General features: G+C 45.5%; 2 protein-coding genes across 2 annotated transcripts; both read left to right on the forward strand.

Annotated features, from left to right (window-relative positions):
* Positions 1-365: 365 nt before the first annotated feature.
* On the forward strand, positions 366-3,612 carry LOC138980303 (toll-like receptor 13). Its single transcript, XM_070353165.1, has one exon. It carries the CDS (start codon positions 1,054-1,056, stop codon positions 3,430-3,432), a length of 2,379 nt encoding a protein of 792 aa, XP_070209266.1. The 5' UTR covers positions 366-1,053; the 3' UTR covers positions 3,433-3,612.
* A 609-nt stretch (positions 3,613-4,221) lies between these two features.
* On the forward strand, positions 4,222-11,361 carry LOC138980708 (uncharacterized). The gene is made up of 4 exons (XM_070353617.1): positions 4,222-4,865; positions 5,156-8,163; positions 8,263-10,400; positions 10,691-11,361. The coding sequence occupies exons 2-3, from the start codon at positions 6,529-6,531 to the stop codon at positions 9,679-9,681; spliced, it is 3,054 nt and encodes a 1,017-aa protein (XP_070209718.1). The 5' UTR covers positions 4,222-4,865; positions 5,156-6,528; the 3' UTR covers positions 9,682-10,400; positions 10,691-11,361.
* The last annotated feature ends 5,471 nt before the right edge of the window (positions 11,362-16,832 follow it).

Here is a 16,832-nt window from a genome sequence, read left to right on the forward strand (position 1 = left end):
GGGTTATATTAAAACCATATTGCCAGAAAGGTAATTCATTCCCCTACCGTATGAAATAAAGAGTTTTATTTTTCATGAATTCGTGTTTATATACAGTGTACCGAAGATATAGGACACCCACCAAAATCAAATTTAAAATCAAGTGTCTGTCTGTTTAAAGTATAGCATCTGTGATGTGTCTGTTTGTTTAGAGTTTAACAGCTTTGAGGTGTCTGTCTGTTTAGAGTATAATATCTTTGAGGTGTCTGTTTATCTGGAGTTCAACACCTTTGATGTGTCTGCCTGTCTAAGAGTTCAACGTTTTTGAGGTGACTGTCTGCTTGGCTGTCTGTCAATGTGCCTCTGCCGTTGTCTGTCCTGTCTAGGTCTTTAGTTCTATTACTGGCGTACTACTGTGCGAAGCAGTGAAGCTGTAACCAAGTGACCATGTGTGATGTTATTGTTTACTGTTCATGTTGTTTTATGTGTGTCATTCACTCACGCTCACTGCAGACTCAGGAGAAGTAGTTCAGTTTCAACATTGTATTGAGGTATCCATCTTGCAGGAAGTACAGCCATCAGGAAAGGGAATATATACTCTTAGTAAGCACAATATAACAGTATCCGCTATAGCTCAGAGGTACTGGATTCCTGGTGTTTCACAGGTACCATGGATATCATTACACCATGTCTACACGAAAAACTCAATTTCCATTCCAAGATCCCCCTCGCAACGTGAACAGGGATCGAGTTCCTCAGTTTCACATATCGAACACAACCTATGTTGAACTTGGGCGGGGATGTAGCTCAGTCGGTAGCGCGCTGGATTTGTATCCAGTTGGCCGCTGTCCGAGCGTGAGTTCGTCCCCACGTTCGGCGAGAGATTTATTTCTCAGATAGAGTCAACTTTGTGTGCAGACTCTCCTCGGTGTCCGAACACCCCCGTGTGTACACGCAAGCACAAGACCAAGTGCGCACGAAAAAGATCCTGTAATCCATGTCAGAGTTCGGTGGGTTATAGAAACACGAAAATACCCAGCATGCTTCCTCCGAAAACGGCGTATGGCTGCCTAAATGGCGGGGTTAAAAAACGGTCATACACGTAAAATTCCACTCGTGCAAAAAACACGAGTGTACGTGGGACTTTCAGCCCACGAACGCAGAAGAAGAAGAAGAAGAACTTGTTTTCATCGTTTTCGTTCATCTTTGATATGTTTCAGTTTTCTCTTCCATTTCAGCGACAACGCAGAGACAGCCACAGCGTTAGAAGTTTCTGTACGCGACAGCATGGCACGTCTGAATGGATTCTGCGTTCTCCTGGCGGCATGTTGTTATCTCCTTGTCCCATTCCTCTGTAAACCCTCTGCCGCTGTTACAAGAAAGTTCTTTTCCTGCGAGATACCCGGCTCCAAGGGAGGTAAGCCTTACGACTGTTACCATGGAAAGTGCTGGTGCACCAAGACCAGGGCAAACTGCTCGCACAACAATGGCCGACTGTTGTTTGTCCCCAAGTTGCCACGTGGCATTCAGTTCTTGGATCTCTCCTACAACAACCTTTCAAACATCCCGGAGGATTTTTTCGCCAATGTCACCAACATCACATCGCTTTCGCTCAGCACCAATAGCATCGCAAACATTAGTGATGGAGCGTTTAGACAGCTAAAATGGTTGGAAGTTGTGGTTTTTGATAACAATTTCTACCTACACAATATGATCAAGCCTGTCTTCGAAGCAAAAACGTTGAAGTGCGTTGATTTTAGACACGGTGAACTGTACACTCTTCCACAAAATATCTACGATTCTGTAAACTTGGAAGAAATGTATTTTCATGGCAACTACCTCGGTGATCTGAACCTATCACGCTTTGAAAACCTGCCAAAACTTCGGGTATTGGACTGGGCAGGCAACTACGCACACACTTTGTTTGTTGGACATATGGAGAACTTACAAAACCTGGACCTTTCCTACAATCAGCTTACATTTTTCCCGGACGCTTGCAGAGCCTCGGGTTCGGAATCACTTCTTCCTCGCCTTAAATGGCTCAACCTCAAGAACAATGCAATTAACACCATTCTCGAAGGCGCACCAGCTTGCATGCCGTGGCTTCAGCACTTGGAGCTAAGTGGTAACTCTTTTGCAAAGCTACGGTCAAACATGTTTCACACCGATCGCTTTCCCTTCTTGACAAACTTGTACCTGGAGAATATGCAACAACGTTTGGCTCACGTCAACAATTTCACTTTCAACAACACTCATTTGCAGACGATCTCTCTCATGGGCGGTCGTCTCAAGTTTGCTGATGAGGACACCATTCAACCGGACAGTTTCGCCGGGTGCCCCGGTCTCCTTTCTCTCCAGCTCAGTGACAATGTGTTCAGCGGGTTGTCCGACGATAGATTTCTTCGTCTCTTTGGAAACTTGACGAACACCGACACCATTTACATGGGTAGCACTTCCTTTGAAAGAATCACACCCAAAACCTTTGCCAACTTCCCTCGTTTAAAAAAGCTGTATCTCTACATGAACAAAATCAACCAGATTCCCGATGCAGCTTTTGCCAACAATCCCATTCTTCAAGAGTTAAACATGAACGATAATCAACTCACGACTGTTAAGGAAACAGCATTCACCAAAGCAAACCACGAAAAACTGAGATTTGTGGACCTGAGTGGGAACCCGTTTTTCTGTGACTGTGACCTGCGATGGTTCAGTGACTGGCTGAGGAGCAACAAAACACTCTTCAAACACTCCCGCTCATCCTACACGTGTTCCAACCTTCACCAGGAGGTGGCTTCCTTCAGCATGCCTGACCAGGCCTGTCTGCTGTCTCCGGCCACGAGCGAGTTTATTGTGGTCAGCTTTTCTATCTTGCTGGTGACGATGACTGCAGTATCTGCCGTTTTTCGCTATCGCTGGCACCTCCGTTTGGTACTGTACGAAGTCTTCCGAGGAAGAAATGACAACAGGAGACGTCGCCTGGAGGAAGGCAACTTTGACTACGACGTGTTCGTGTCCTACGCCTCTGAAGATCTGCCCTGGGTCCGTGAGCACCTCATGCCGGAGCTGGAGGACCGCCTGGGGCTGAGGCTGTGTGTCCACGAGAGAGACTTCATCCCCGGCAAGAACATCGTGGAGAACATCGCGGACTGTGTGGAAAGCAGCAAGAAGATCCTGATGGTCTTTTCCAACGACTTCGTTCGCAGCCAGTGGTGTCAGTTCGAGCTGGCCTTCTGTCTACGTCACGCTATGGACACTGACGATGTTCTGGTCGTAGTGTGTGTGGATGACGTGGCCTCACGTGACCTGACGTCATCCATGATGGCGGTGATGAAGACCACGACCTACATCCAGTGGGTGGAGGATCGCGATGCCATGGCTTCCTTCTGGGGAAGGATGAGGATGGCTTTTGAGGAAATTGTGCTGGACGGACATCAGCAAAGAGATCTTGCTTGAGCAACGACTACTCGTATATATGTCTGTACCTAAGCAAAAAGCGCGCTGGCGTTGTAACCAGTTCGTCGCTATTGGCGTTTTCTCGAGCCCAGGTACGGCCGGCATATTTCTGCATTTCCTTGAGTCGACGTTCAGTGAGGCAGAAGGAATCGTACTACCCTCGTGTAGTGATGCAGTGTGTGTGTGTGTGTGTGTGTGTGTGTGTGTGTGTGTGTGTGTGTGTGTGTGTGTGTGTGTGTGTGTGTGTGTGTGTGTGTGTGTGTGTGTTTCTGTAACAGTATACATTAGTGTATTTATGTCATTTTTGTGTGTATATTATTTTGTGCTTTTAACTGTAAAAGAAAAATATATTGTGTATATTCTAATTATATTATTCTGTTTATAAGTCATATTTTTCAAAGTTTACTTTTCGTATCAGATTTAGAACTGTAGAAGGTGAGCATGAAAAAAATGATGGATGGACCTTGACGTGGTGGACTGGAGGAGCTCTTGTAATAGACAACTTTCGAAAATAACTCTTTCATGATTTTTAGCGGTTTGAAAGAGTAAGAGCCCCTTTACCTCAGCCAAGCTTTTCACAACATCTGGAGCATGTTCCACGCTTCCGGTCGGCTATATCCTGCGATCGGGACGAACAACTAAGTCTGTTGTGCGAGCGTGCGCACAATACGCTACCCTTTTCTTTCAAAAATCAGCGTTCACGAGTTCATCGGAGTTTGCAATTTGTTGCGGAAATGCATGATCGCTGGCACGTAGTGATCGCTCACAATTTGTTTTGATCGAGGTCTGTCACGATCGGGTGACAGAGACCAAGAAAGCGTCACTCAGTGGAGTGCCTGTTCTGGGTCAATGTATGATAGAAAGCGCCTGTGCGTGATATTGGACACAGCAGAGTTTTTGCTGACAGTGCTCCCGAGCACGGATGTTTTGAAACGCACGAGCTTCACAGTGCAGGTTTCTGCTGTCATAGGGCTGACGGTTTTTCTTGCTGACAGCGCGCACGGGATTTTCAGGGATTGAGTTTCTCGTGTCTTTTTCCTGTTTGGGGAGGCAAAACTGTGTATAGCTGGACTGGTTTGGTGACAAGGTCAGTCACGTGTATTTGGCTAGGTGGTCTGTCAGAGACTCAAGGACGACACACTTGACACCCAGCGGCAGAAGGGGAAGGACCTAACACACAGTTACTAGAGTATGATGGTTTTTCACCGAGTATCATATTCGGCACTCTAGGGGAACTTCCACAAGTTATTCCTTTCCTCTGCCACGTATTTTGCTGAGGACAAGTCGTCACATTTCCTTCGTCGGCGATGGCTTTCGCATAAGGATTCGACAAGGGGTTCTGGACGTTTTGGGTCACTGTTGACGAACAGAGACTGTTCCAGGGAGGAGGCGGACTTTGCTTCCATTGAGAGTTACAATCATAGGCTTTTGAGGTAATAAATCATTATTTAACGCTGTTGATGAGTCTGTGTTGTGGAATGAAATACTCTCTGTTGTTCTTTCCAGGTTAGCGCATAATTTACTCTCTGTGACGCTAAAATACTAATCTGTATATGGTTTTTGCAGATAGGGAGAGAAGGACGGAAAATGGCTGTTTTGTTGTTGTAAAAAGTCAGTTTGTGCAGGCCCACGTGCTCGATGAGATATTTAAAGATGACATGTTTTAAGGTGGTGGGTGAGGGGTAGCTGATATGTTTAGTGCACCGATGCTTTCTGTTTGCAGCCTTCCTTCGTTTCGTTCGTTCGTTTCGTTCGTTCGTTACGTACCTGTAACATCTGCACGGCTGACTCTGGCGGGAACTGTTGAGGCTACGCTAACCAGGAGACCGGCTAACCAGCGGACCGGCTAACCAGCGAACCGGCTAACCAGCGGACCGGCTAACCAGCGGACCGGCTAACCAGCGGACCGGCTAACCAGCGAACCGACTAACCAGCATACCGGCTAAGCAGCAGCAGCAGAGATAAAGCTAAGTGCACCATGTCGTACGCACCCCGTTGACCACCGTTGTCTTTTCGTATCTATGATTTCATTGGAGTAGGGACAACGTGGGGTGTGTGACACCTGCACGAACTAGAGCTTTTCGAACAGAACATTCTCATTTGACTGTATTTACACGGGTTCAGCGTGTTACTATAATTTTCTACATACTACTGGCATTTTGTCAGTGAACACTGGTTTTTTACGTGTTGAGAACGTAAAAGGAACATATTTTGAGTGAAGGCTCGAGGGAGGTGGAGAGTTTATATATAAACAGGCGTCTGAAACTTATACTTTTGTTGACTCTATTTAATTGTATGCCTGCGAGAGTGGATCGTGGTGTGGTTAGTTAATTAGTAGTAATTAACCGGTTCATAATCACCTTGAGTGATATATTGAAACGTGACACGTGGGGGCCAAGCCGGGATTTACTCAGTTAATTTCCAACTGATAAAGACCCACCAATTAAGGAGAACTAAGAGCAGATAATCTCGTCAGTGCTCGACTTATTTTCTGCTTGGTGCTACCCTTTTTTGTATAGTTTTGATCATATACCACACCTTAAGCGATTCACATCTTGCAGGAAATGTAAATTGTAATTTGTGAGTTATTGTATGCGCTAACTGTGATTACTTCCCTTTCCTTTGTTTGTGAATCTTTGTTGTTGTACGTTCAGAGTTTTCCGTTGCAGAGAGCTGAGCGGGGTTAGCGGATTTGTTATTCGTTTTACTCAGTTTTCTCTACATTGTTGTTTCGCATTCCGTAACAGGTTACATTTTCTACCGTCTTGTTTTACTTGGATTTTTCTCCATATTTTGACTTTGTTGGAATTTTGGGGGGGAAGGGTCCGAGGACTTCTGTCCTAACCAAGGCTGTGGGAGACACTCTGTTTCACCGCAAAAAGCAGCCGATAAAGTAGGCCACGGCTGTGGGAAACACTTTGTTTCACCGCAGAAAGCAGCCATAAAGTAGGCTACGCGATTTGTTCTACACCGTTTGGATTTTTCTTCTGCATTTTCCGGTTGCTGGATTTTTGTATCCACCGCTTTCGTCACCGCGTATTCTAGCTATAGCTGCGTTAGACTTACTTTTGTGATAAAGCTTTGCTAAAACTAACCATGGCTACAGGGGGATCTCCGACGAGGAGAATAACTTTCGAGACTCCTGGCAGTGAGCAACCGACTGAGCGAGACGCACGCGTTAGAGCCCGAAGCGTTCTAAAACGCTTAGAAGTGGAACGGAAGGAAGAATTTGAGCGACTGACAAGAAAAGAAGAACGTGACAGACAGGACAAGAAGGACGAACTTGACAGACAAGAAAGAGAACGACAGGCCGAACGACAGGCAGAACGAGACAGACAGGAAAGGAAAGACGAACGTGACAGACAGGACAAGAAAGAGAAAGACGAACTTGACAGACAAGAAAGAGAACGACAGGCCGAACGTGACAGACAAGAAAAGAAAGACGAACGTGACAGACTAGACCGGAAGGAACAGGCGGATCGCGATCTCCAGCTAGAACTAGCTAGGCTACAGGCCGAGAAGGGTACGCTTACTCAGGCTAGCGCGCCGACGTTTGTTGCCGACCGTACGAGACTGCCGACGTTCGACGATGACAAGGACGAGCTCGACGACTTTTTACGCCGGTTTGAGCGCATTGCATCCGACCAGAAGTGGGAAGAGGCCACGTGGGCTAGCCGCCTTAGCACCTGCTTAAAAGGACGCGCATTGCAGCTCTACAACGCTTTGGACGACGACGAGGCGAGAGACTATCAGGCACTAAAGAAGGCGTTACTCCAGCGCTTCAACCTGACTGCGGAAGCCTACAGACGACGTCTGCGTAACAGCAAGAGACTGAGCGGCGAGCTGAGTCATCAGTTTGTGGCACGCCTTAACCTCTACCTGCGGCGCTGGGTGGAGATGGCCGAAAAGGACTGGACCGTCAACGACCTTGCCGACCTCATAGTCATGGAACAACTGATGTCCAGCCTGCGACCTGAGGTGGTGACCTTCGTGCAGGAGCACCAGCCCAAGACTACTCAGGAGGCAGCCGACTGGATCAGAGTGCACGAGGACGCCCAGGCGATCTCCGGCAAATCTTCAGGCTCACGGCCAGGAAAAACGGGAAATTCGGGTTCTTCAGGACCCAAGGACGGGAAGGACGATCAGGGACACAAGGGATCGAGTTCCAGAACTGACATCCAGTGTTACTACTGCAACAAGCGGGGCCACGTGAAGAAGGACTGCCACAAGAGACAGGCTGACCAGAAGGGCGTACACTTCGTTGGCAGTGAGGAGTTCAGGGACGTCACGAGCTCATGCACCATCCCACAACTCTGCGTTCCGTGCTCCAGGAAACATTTCCAGCCCCACTGCAACGTCTACGTTAACGGAGTGAAGGGCGAAGGTCTGCGGGACACAGGGGCAGACATGATAGTGGTTCGGGCGAGTCTAGTTCCAGCCATGGCCTACACAGGAGACAGCATCAGGGTGAGAATGGCCGAGGCATCTCACGCTTACGACTTGAACACGGCAGTGATCAAGGTCGTAACCCCGTTGTTCACGGGGACCATTGTGGCCGTCGTCATGGACGATCCTCCATGCGACCTGCTCATTGGAAACCGGGTTCAGTTTGTGGACGGCGTCACCAGGGAGGTTCCCGTTTATCGGTCTCCCGACGTCATTTCAGTGCTCACGCGGGCACAGGCGGAGCGAGAGGACAAACCTCTCAAACCCCTACCTGCTGCACGAGCTGCCCTGGGGAACGTGACCCCCGCGCTTCTCGCGAAGGCTCAGGATTCTGACCCGACCTTAGCTACTCCTCGGGAGCACGCGAAGTCGGGGAAGGTGAAGCTGAGCGGGAAGCATGGGAGGTCAAAGTTCCTCAGGGACAAGAAGTTGCTCTACCGTGAGTTCAGCAACCAAGAAGGTACATTCAAACAGGTTGTCGTGCCTCGCGAGTTTCGCGAGGGTGTCATGGCAACGGCACACGACTCGATTCTGGGAGGTCATCTTGGTACCAAGAAGACCACGGATCGTGTCTGGCGCCACTTTTACTGGCCAGGCATCTGCACGGATGTCCGACGTTTCTGTGCGTCCTGCGATAAGTGCCAGAAGGTGGTTGCCAAAGGAAGGGTGAGGAAGGTCCCCTTAGAGAAGATGCCGCTCATCGACGAACCCTTTCGTCGGGTGGCAGTGGACATCATCGGGCCCATCTTGCCTGCGTCTGAGGACGGAAACAGATACATTTTGACCATGGTGGACTACGCTACTCGATACCCAGAGGCGATCCCTCTGAAATCGATTGAAGCCACGCGAGTAGCTGAGGCTCTGGTTACTATGTGGTCCCGGCTGGGAATTCCATCAGAGGTACTCACCGACAGAGGCACGCAGTTCACGGGAGGAGTGATGGCGGAGGCAGCACGACTGCTATCACTGGAGCAGCACTTCACCACTCCTTACCATGCTCAGTGCAACGGACTGGTGGAAAGGTTCAATGGCACCTTGAAGACCATGCTGAGGAAACTAGCTCAGGAGAAACCACGCACGTGGGACAGGTACATCCCAGCATTGCTTTTTGCATACCGCGAGGTTCCTCAGGAGAGCTTGGGTTTTTCCCCATTTGAGTTGTTGTACGGCAGACAGGTACGCGGTCCCATGGCTATCCTGCGTCAGGCTTGGACAGACGAAGAAGCTGACGAGGAGGTGCAGACGACAGCGACCTACATCGTAGAACTCAGGAACAGGATTGAAGAGACCTGCAAACTGGCTCAAGAGAACCTGGGAAGAGCAGCACAGCGTTACGCGCGAGGATTCGACCGCAAGGCACGGCCGCGCAGCTTCAAGATTGGAGAACGGGTGTTACTACTTCTACCTGTCAAACACAACAAGCTACAACTGCAGTGGCAAGGACCTTTTGAGGTGACAGCGAAAGTGGGCCAGAACGACTACAGGATCATGATGCACGGGAAAGCACGCCTGTACCACGCCAACCTGCTGCGCGCCTACATAGAGAGGACAGCCTACGGGGAGAAGAACAAAGACCAGAAGAACAAAGACAAGAAGACAGAGAAGGTTGCAGTCATCAGGGGTGAAACGAGGGGTTGCTCGTTCTTGAGGACGACCTTTCTGTCTGGAAACAGACCATCAACCTCTGCAATATCTTCGGGTTGCAAGGTTGGCAAACGCCAGACTTATGCGCTGGGCGTTGATTCTCCAACCGTACCAATTCACGGTACGCGTCATTCCGGGCGCCAACAATGTTGGAGCTGACTTTCTCTCTCGGGCTGTAGAGGAGAACATGACTGTGAGCGAAACCGAGGTTTCGTCTTGAAGAGGGGAGGTGTGTCACGATCGGGTGACAGAGACCAAGAAAGCGTCACTCAGTGGAGTGCCTGTTCTGGGTCAATGTATGATAGAAAGCGCCTGTGCGTGATATTGGACACAGCAGAGTTTTTGCTGACAGTGCTCCCGAGCACGGATGTTTTGAAACGCACGAGCTTCACAGTGCAGGTTTCTGCTGTCATAGGGCTGACGGTTTTTCTCGCTGACAGCGCGCACGGGATTTTCAGGGATTGAGTTTCTCGTGTCTTTTTCCTGTTTGGGGAGGCAAAACTGTGTATAGCTGGACTGGTTTGGTGACAAGGTCAGTCACGTGTATTTGGCTAGGTGGTCTGTCAGAGACTCAAGGACGACACACTTGACACCCAGCGGCAGAAGGGGAAGGACCTAACACACAGTTACTAGAGTATGATGGTTTTTCACCGAGTATCATATTCGGCACTCTAGGGGAACTTCCACAAGTTATTCCTTTCCTCTGCCACGTATTTTGCTGAGGACAAGTCGTCACATTTCCTTCGTCGGCGATGGCTTTCGCATAAGGATTCGACAAGGGGTTCTGGACGTTTTGGGTCACTGTTGACGAACAGAGACTGTTCCAGGGAGGAGGCGGACTTTGCTTCCATTGAGAGTTACAATCATAGGCTTTTGAGGTAATAAATCATTATTTAACGCTGTTGATGAGTCTGTGTTGTGGAATGAAATACTCTCTGTTGTTCTTTCCAGGTTAGCGCATAATTTACTCTCTGTGACGCTAAAATACTAATCTGTATATGGTTTTTGCAGATAGGGAGAGAAGGACGGAAAATGGCTGTTTTGTTGTTGTAAAAAGTCAGTTTGTGCAGGCCCACGTGCTCGATGAGATATTTAAAGATGACATGTTTTAAGGTGGTGGGTGAGGGGTAGCTGACATGTTTAGTGCACCGATGCTTTCTGTTTGCAGCCTTCCTTCGTTTCGTTCGTTCGTTTCGTTCGTTCGTTACGTACCTGTAACATCTGCACGGCTGACTCTGGCGGGAACTGTTGAGGCCACGCTAACCAGGAGACCGGCTAACCAGCGGACCGGCTAACCAGCGAACCGGCTAACCAGCGGACCGGCTAACCAGCGGACCGGCTAACCAGCGGACCGGCTAACCAGCGAACCGACTAACCAGCATACCGGCTAAGCAGCAGCAGCAGAGATAAAGCTAAGTGCACCATGTCGTACGCACCCCGTTGACCACCGTTGTCTTTTCGTATCTATGATTTCATTGGAGTAGGGACAACGTGGGGTGTGTGACACCTGCACGAACTAGAGCTTTTCGAACAGAACATTCTCATTTGACTGTATTTACACGGGTTCAGCGTGTTACTATAATTTTCTACATACTACTGGCATTTTGTCAGTGAACACTGGTTTTTTACGTGTTGAGAACGTAAAAGGAACATATTTTGAGTGAAGGCTCGAGGGAGGTGGAGAGTTTATATATAAACAGGCGTCTGAAACTTATACTTTTGTTGACTCTATTTAATTGTATGCCTGCGAGAGTGGATCGTGGTGTGGTTAGTTAATTAGTAGTAATTAACCGGTTCATAATCACCTTGAGTGATATATTGAAACGTGACAAGGTCACGTGGGTTTGGCGTATGGTCACGTGAGTTTAGGAAAACACTCTTGCTTAGCGAACACTTCCAGTGATCAGCAAGCCATCGAAGGCGATAACTAGCTCCAATGGTTATATTTTCGAAAGAAAACATATCAAACCGAGCGTTAACCAGAAGGGAAAGTAAAAAAAAAAAAAACGGTCTGCATAACATGACAAAAGGGCAATAGATCTAGAAATATCACTTAAACAGCTTCCCAAAATGCATGATGTGAGGCCAAACAAACATATATGTTGGTTAAGGGTAACCCGACCGACCCTATTTTTTCATTTCTCAAAACAATTTTTTTTTTAAACCTCTGGCACATTTTGCGAACCATACCGAGACTAAAAATAAATTTAAAGATTAAAAAAAAAAGCCGACCTACCGACCCTTTTTTTGGGGGGGGGTGATGCTACCCTAAACCAACATATAGCTTAGATGTGTTTCGCCTTACTAAAGTTGGTATATTTTTTTCTTTTTGTTGAATAAAAGCGATGAAAAAATAGCTCATTTTGCCCGTATTCAAAGCTAAGGCCTAAAAAAAAAAATAGGTGTGGTTCCGGTAACCCGACCTACCCTATTTTTAGGGGCCGACCCTATAACTTGTTTTTACATTTGTCAAAAAAAAGAAAACCCAACAACAAGAAAACGAGTGCAGAAAACGCAATGAAAGCGAAAGAGCTCGAGTCTCACACTTATTTCCCTGTCAAGTAGGTTTATTTTGTACACATTAGAAAAAAAAGTTTAAAAAAAATAGTGATTGCCTACCTTCCTACCCTATGTTTTTTGGCTATGTTACCTTAACCACACCTATTTTTTTTTTTTTTTTTTGGCCTAAGACTTCTTGTAACATTTTGCTTTCAGAAACCAAAACCTTGTATTCAAAGCTGTTTTATTAATAATTATGATGTGCATCTAAGAACACGCTTCGTGTAATAGAAACGTGGACTAGTTAATGATTTTTTAATTTTTTTTATTCTCTTTTCGTGGATTTTTTGTTTTTTACATGTATATTCTGTACATTACAGGACATCACCTAAACAAGGGGACAAAAACATAAAACAGAAACACACCTGGACAATTACAACACACATGGGTGAGGGGGGAGGGGGGATTAGGGCTTGGTGGTCGCAGTATATCAAAAATATGTTAAAAAAAAAGAACCAAAGGGTTACATCAAAACATGCATATGCAAGCGCCAATCCTTGTAAAATGTATCTAATGTATTACTCATTACTGCGTTATACTTTTCACAAATAAATCTTTGCTTAAAATGTCAACTAAATGTCTGAAAATGAGGGATCTTTTTGTTCATTTTGGAAATATATACATGGTGTTTGGCACAAATTACTAACACATCAAAAACTTTATCCGTGACTGCATTGTTCGCAACTCCAAAAAGAACCAGTTCTTTAGAAACTTTTAAATTGTCACAATGGGTGCAGTTCGCCCTTAATGATTAGTGCACATTGTGATTTTGGAAACTCTGCTTTCACAAAACGTTGCATGTTTTTTCCTCGCACTTACCACAGGGGCGGACGAGGGGGGGGGGGTGCACAGGGTGCAGGTGCACCCCCCCTCCAGCAAAAAAAGAATAATAATAAAAATTTGGAAAGCTGATTCTATGACCAGTTCTAAGTTCAAATGGCACCAGATGGCACCATTTTGCTTCTTTGGGCCAAAACAAATTCCGGGGGGGCATGCCCCCGGACCCCCTTAGCAAATTCGGGCGCTTCGCGCCCATCACATTCACTTTAGATTCAAAGTGCACCCCCCCCCTTACAAAGCAACTGATCAGCCCCTGTAGTACCACACTATCATTAATCCTCTGATGTCCCTTTTGTCACTGAATTTTGAGTCTCTCCCTTACTTGCCTCGGAAGACCGTTCCCTTGACTAGCACTACGGTTCTATCAATCTAATGGAGGCCGTCTTATATCCCCAATTTATTCTACTGTAATATAGACTGAGAAAAAAAGATGTTTGTGACAAATGTTGCACCCATTTCAAAGCACTGATTCCCGTGTCATGTAATTTAAACGTTGCATGCCATTTAAGGCAGTAAACTTGACTATATGGCGCAACTTTCGGATCACATATATATATTAACAGCTATTGTGTTTTCAGCGTAGCAATAGGGCCCGATATTTAGACGAGACAAGTATAATGCCGACGAGTCGAAGACGAGTCGCATTATACTTGTTCGAGTCTAAATATCGGGCCCTATTGCTACGATGAAAACACAATAGCGTTTATATAGCTATTCTGACATTAAATTCTGTGTTAAAATCATGTTTTTGTCAGCAACAAGGACCAGAATGGTCCATGTCGTTGATTGCAGACGACGGTTCCCTTTCTGCATGAAGCCACGGAAATAACCGAACATTGAAAAACCCACGGACATGTATTACGGAGAAAACTCAAGATAACCGGATGCTTAGCATTACGTCAATATCTTAGGAATCATATGACGTTATGACGTATCATGCTTGCCTACGTAGATTGTATGTTCGAAAGTCTGACTTCTGTTGGGAATTGCGCGTGGTGAAGACTGCGGTAAATCTGTAGATGATAAGAGAACAAGGATTGTCTCAGAAGAAACGACGAAATGTTTCAGACCAGTAACTTCATTTCAACATTGCACTACACAATGGACGTTCTATGTGACAGGAGAGTTTGCTGATTTTGTGTTAAACATTGGTGATTGGAGAGATCGTCTGCAAAAATCAGAGATAGGTCGCTTCAGATTGCAGCTTCTGGAAATTTGCAAGGTTTGCTGCCAGTTAAAGAACTGGATTTTACACGTAATGTATGTCATGTACAGTAAGCAACAACAAAAACACACACAAAGCAAATTGCATCGTCTGTCGACTAGCCACAGACACAAGCCTGGCGAGGTATGCGTGTACTTTATACACGTGGAAGAAACCGGAACCATGCGTCTTTGTTATTGCCGATATCGTTTGGATATCGGCAAAAATGGCCAACTTTCGTAGCGTTATGCTTTGATGATCGGAAAAGGGATGTGTGAGACCATCCAATCACAGCCCCCGAATCCCCCCACGTGTCCATCAGAATAGCTATATACAGGGATCACGTGACCATCTCTGAAATAAAGCTACCCCAATATCGACCACACACAAAGGTATGGTACCAATTAAGAAATCGACAAATAATAATATGCATTAAGTGCACAACTTGGTAACTTTTACATAATTATGAGAACAAATCAAATCAATTATCTACCTAAAATAGGTTGTTATCATTATGTCTAGCAGGCTTGCATACGTGATTCTTTTGTAATATATATGACATTCCTGCTGATACAAGTGTCAATTGCATGAGCGGCCCAAATCAAGGGTGTGCTGGTGTCAATTGCATGAGCGGCCCAAATCAAGGGTGTGCTGGTGTCAATTGCATGAGCGGCCCAAATCAAGGGTGTGCTGGTGTCAATTGCATGAGCGGCCCAAATCAAGGGTGTGCTGGTGTCAATTGCATGAGCGGCCCAAATCAAGGGTGTGCTGGTGTCAATTGCATGAGCGGCCCAAATCAAGGGTGTGCTGGTGTCAATTGCATGAGCGGCCCAAATCAAGGGTGTGCTGGTGTCAATTATAAGGGATACCATGACAAGAATCGCTGTATTCCAGTAAGAACCCTGTGAATTGCTTTGCAACTGTTAGGATATGATAATTCCTACACACAAGAAGTTCTTTGGATTGTTGCAAGTATTTGTTGAGATGTTGTGCAATGTTCCGGAAAGAGTTTTAAATCTTGCCATAGGTTTGTTGGATTAGATCCCAACAAAATCATGAAATCACATGCTTTAATAATAATAATAATAACGATTACTTATATAGCGCGTAAACCTCGTGGTGACGTGCCCAGAGCGCTTTACACTTACACAATCATAATACAAACAAGGAAAGAGAACTAAATCCGAATAAATTCAAACATGGTCACACACACCCACACACGCACGCACACACACACGCACACACACACACACACACACACACACACACACACACACATACACACACACGCGCACACACACGCACACACACAATCTTTGTTTCGTCATTGTCAATGTTCAGGTAACCCGCAATGTCATTCCATGTACGCATACGTTATTCTAGTACAACACACACAGGCACATACACATCCTTTCAGATAAATGATTAATACATATACTGCCAATTAATTATCGATGAACATCAGAAATCTACTCATTGAAAACATTCTAGTAAGAGACGAATAGATACACATTCAAATAGTTTCTGTTTGCCATTGTGGCCATTTACATTTAGGACATATAGACAGAGAAAAACGAAACACGATAAACATAATATATGCGAAGAGATGGTGCCGATTGCATGACGTATTAATCTGTCTGAACACCATCAGTCAATTTTAAACACTGTCTTTCAGAGAAGACACATGATAGCGCTAGTCAACGCCAGACAACAGTCTTGTGGAGCTATGTAAAAGGTATTGGGCATTAAAAGTCAACATCCCACACGAACACATGTCAGGTTTTGTACACATCACTGTTTATACAGTATTAAAAAAACCCAGCACTTACATAAAGGTGTAACGATCTAAACAGAATAAGGATTTTACAAAGGCTTTTGGGCGAAAAATCAAACAGCAAACAAACAGGCAAACATCATTAAAGTACAAGCACTTTAAAATGCTTTACACAAAAGCACCTCGAATTCAACCCATAGTAACAATGATATACGAGCATACAAAGATAAGATTCTATAACCAACAAAATGTAGGTGTAGAAGTGTTAAAAAACAAACAAACAAACAAAAGCTTAGAAACAAGAGCAGTAAGCAAACAACCAACCGACAATAAACAAACTTATCTCAAGGCACTTTTTCTCACGAATCACATACACGCATCACTTTACAGCTTGATTGTTATAAGTGCTTTGCTCATTTCAGTTCACACATGGGTAAAGGGCAGATACGTCCGGGCAAGACTTGAGTTCCAGATTGTTGGGACTTCGACAATCTGATTTGAGTTAAATTATATGAACTGTAAGGAGCAGCTAGGATGAGAATCTCGATCAATCGCCAATTCGTTATATTGATGTTGATGGGTTCATTTGTCAAACGTTTTATTTAATTGTTTAACTTTTTCTTTATTTTCTAAACTCTTACTTCTTGTATTTTATTAATTTGTCTTCATTCCGAAGGTTTTGAGTAATGTATTGAAGATCGAATTAATGAAAGGGTTACATAATTTTGAGTGCCTCCAGTCAACGATTTCCAAGAATTACCAATCCTTTTATGATGTTTTTATTGTTGTAAAATTTACCTTTTGGAAAAACCCGATGGGTGATTGTTTCGCCGCGCATCGACTGCATGTATAGGTCGTCAACCACTTCTAATTTCTGTACATATAGGTAACACACCTCCGAGTCCTAGATAGCTGACATATTTTCCCGAGGGT

Source organism: Littorina saxatilis, linkage group LG11, assembly GCF_037325665.1.
Source record: "Littorina saxatilis isolate snail1 linkage group LG11, US_GU_Lsax_2.0, whole genome shotgun sequence".
Classification (NCBI taxonomy): Eukaryota; Metazoa; Mollusca; class Gastropoda; order Littorinimorpha; family Littorinidae; genus Littorina; species Littorina saxatilis.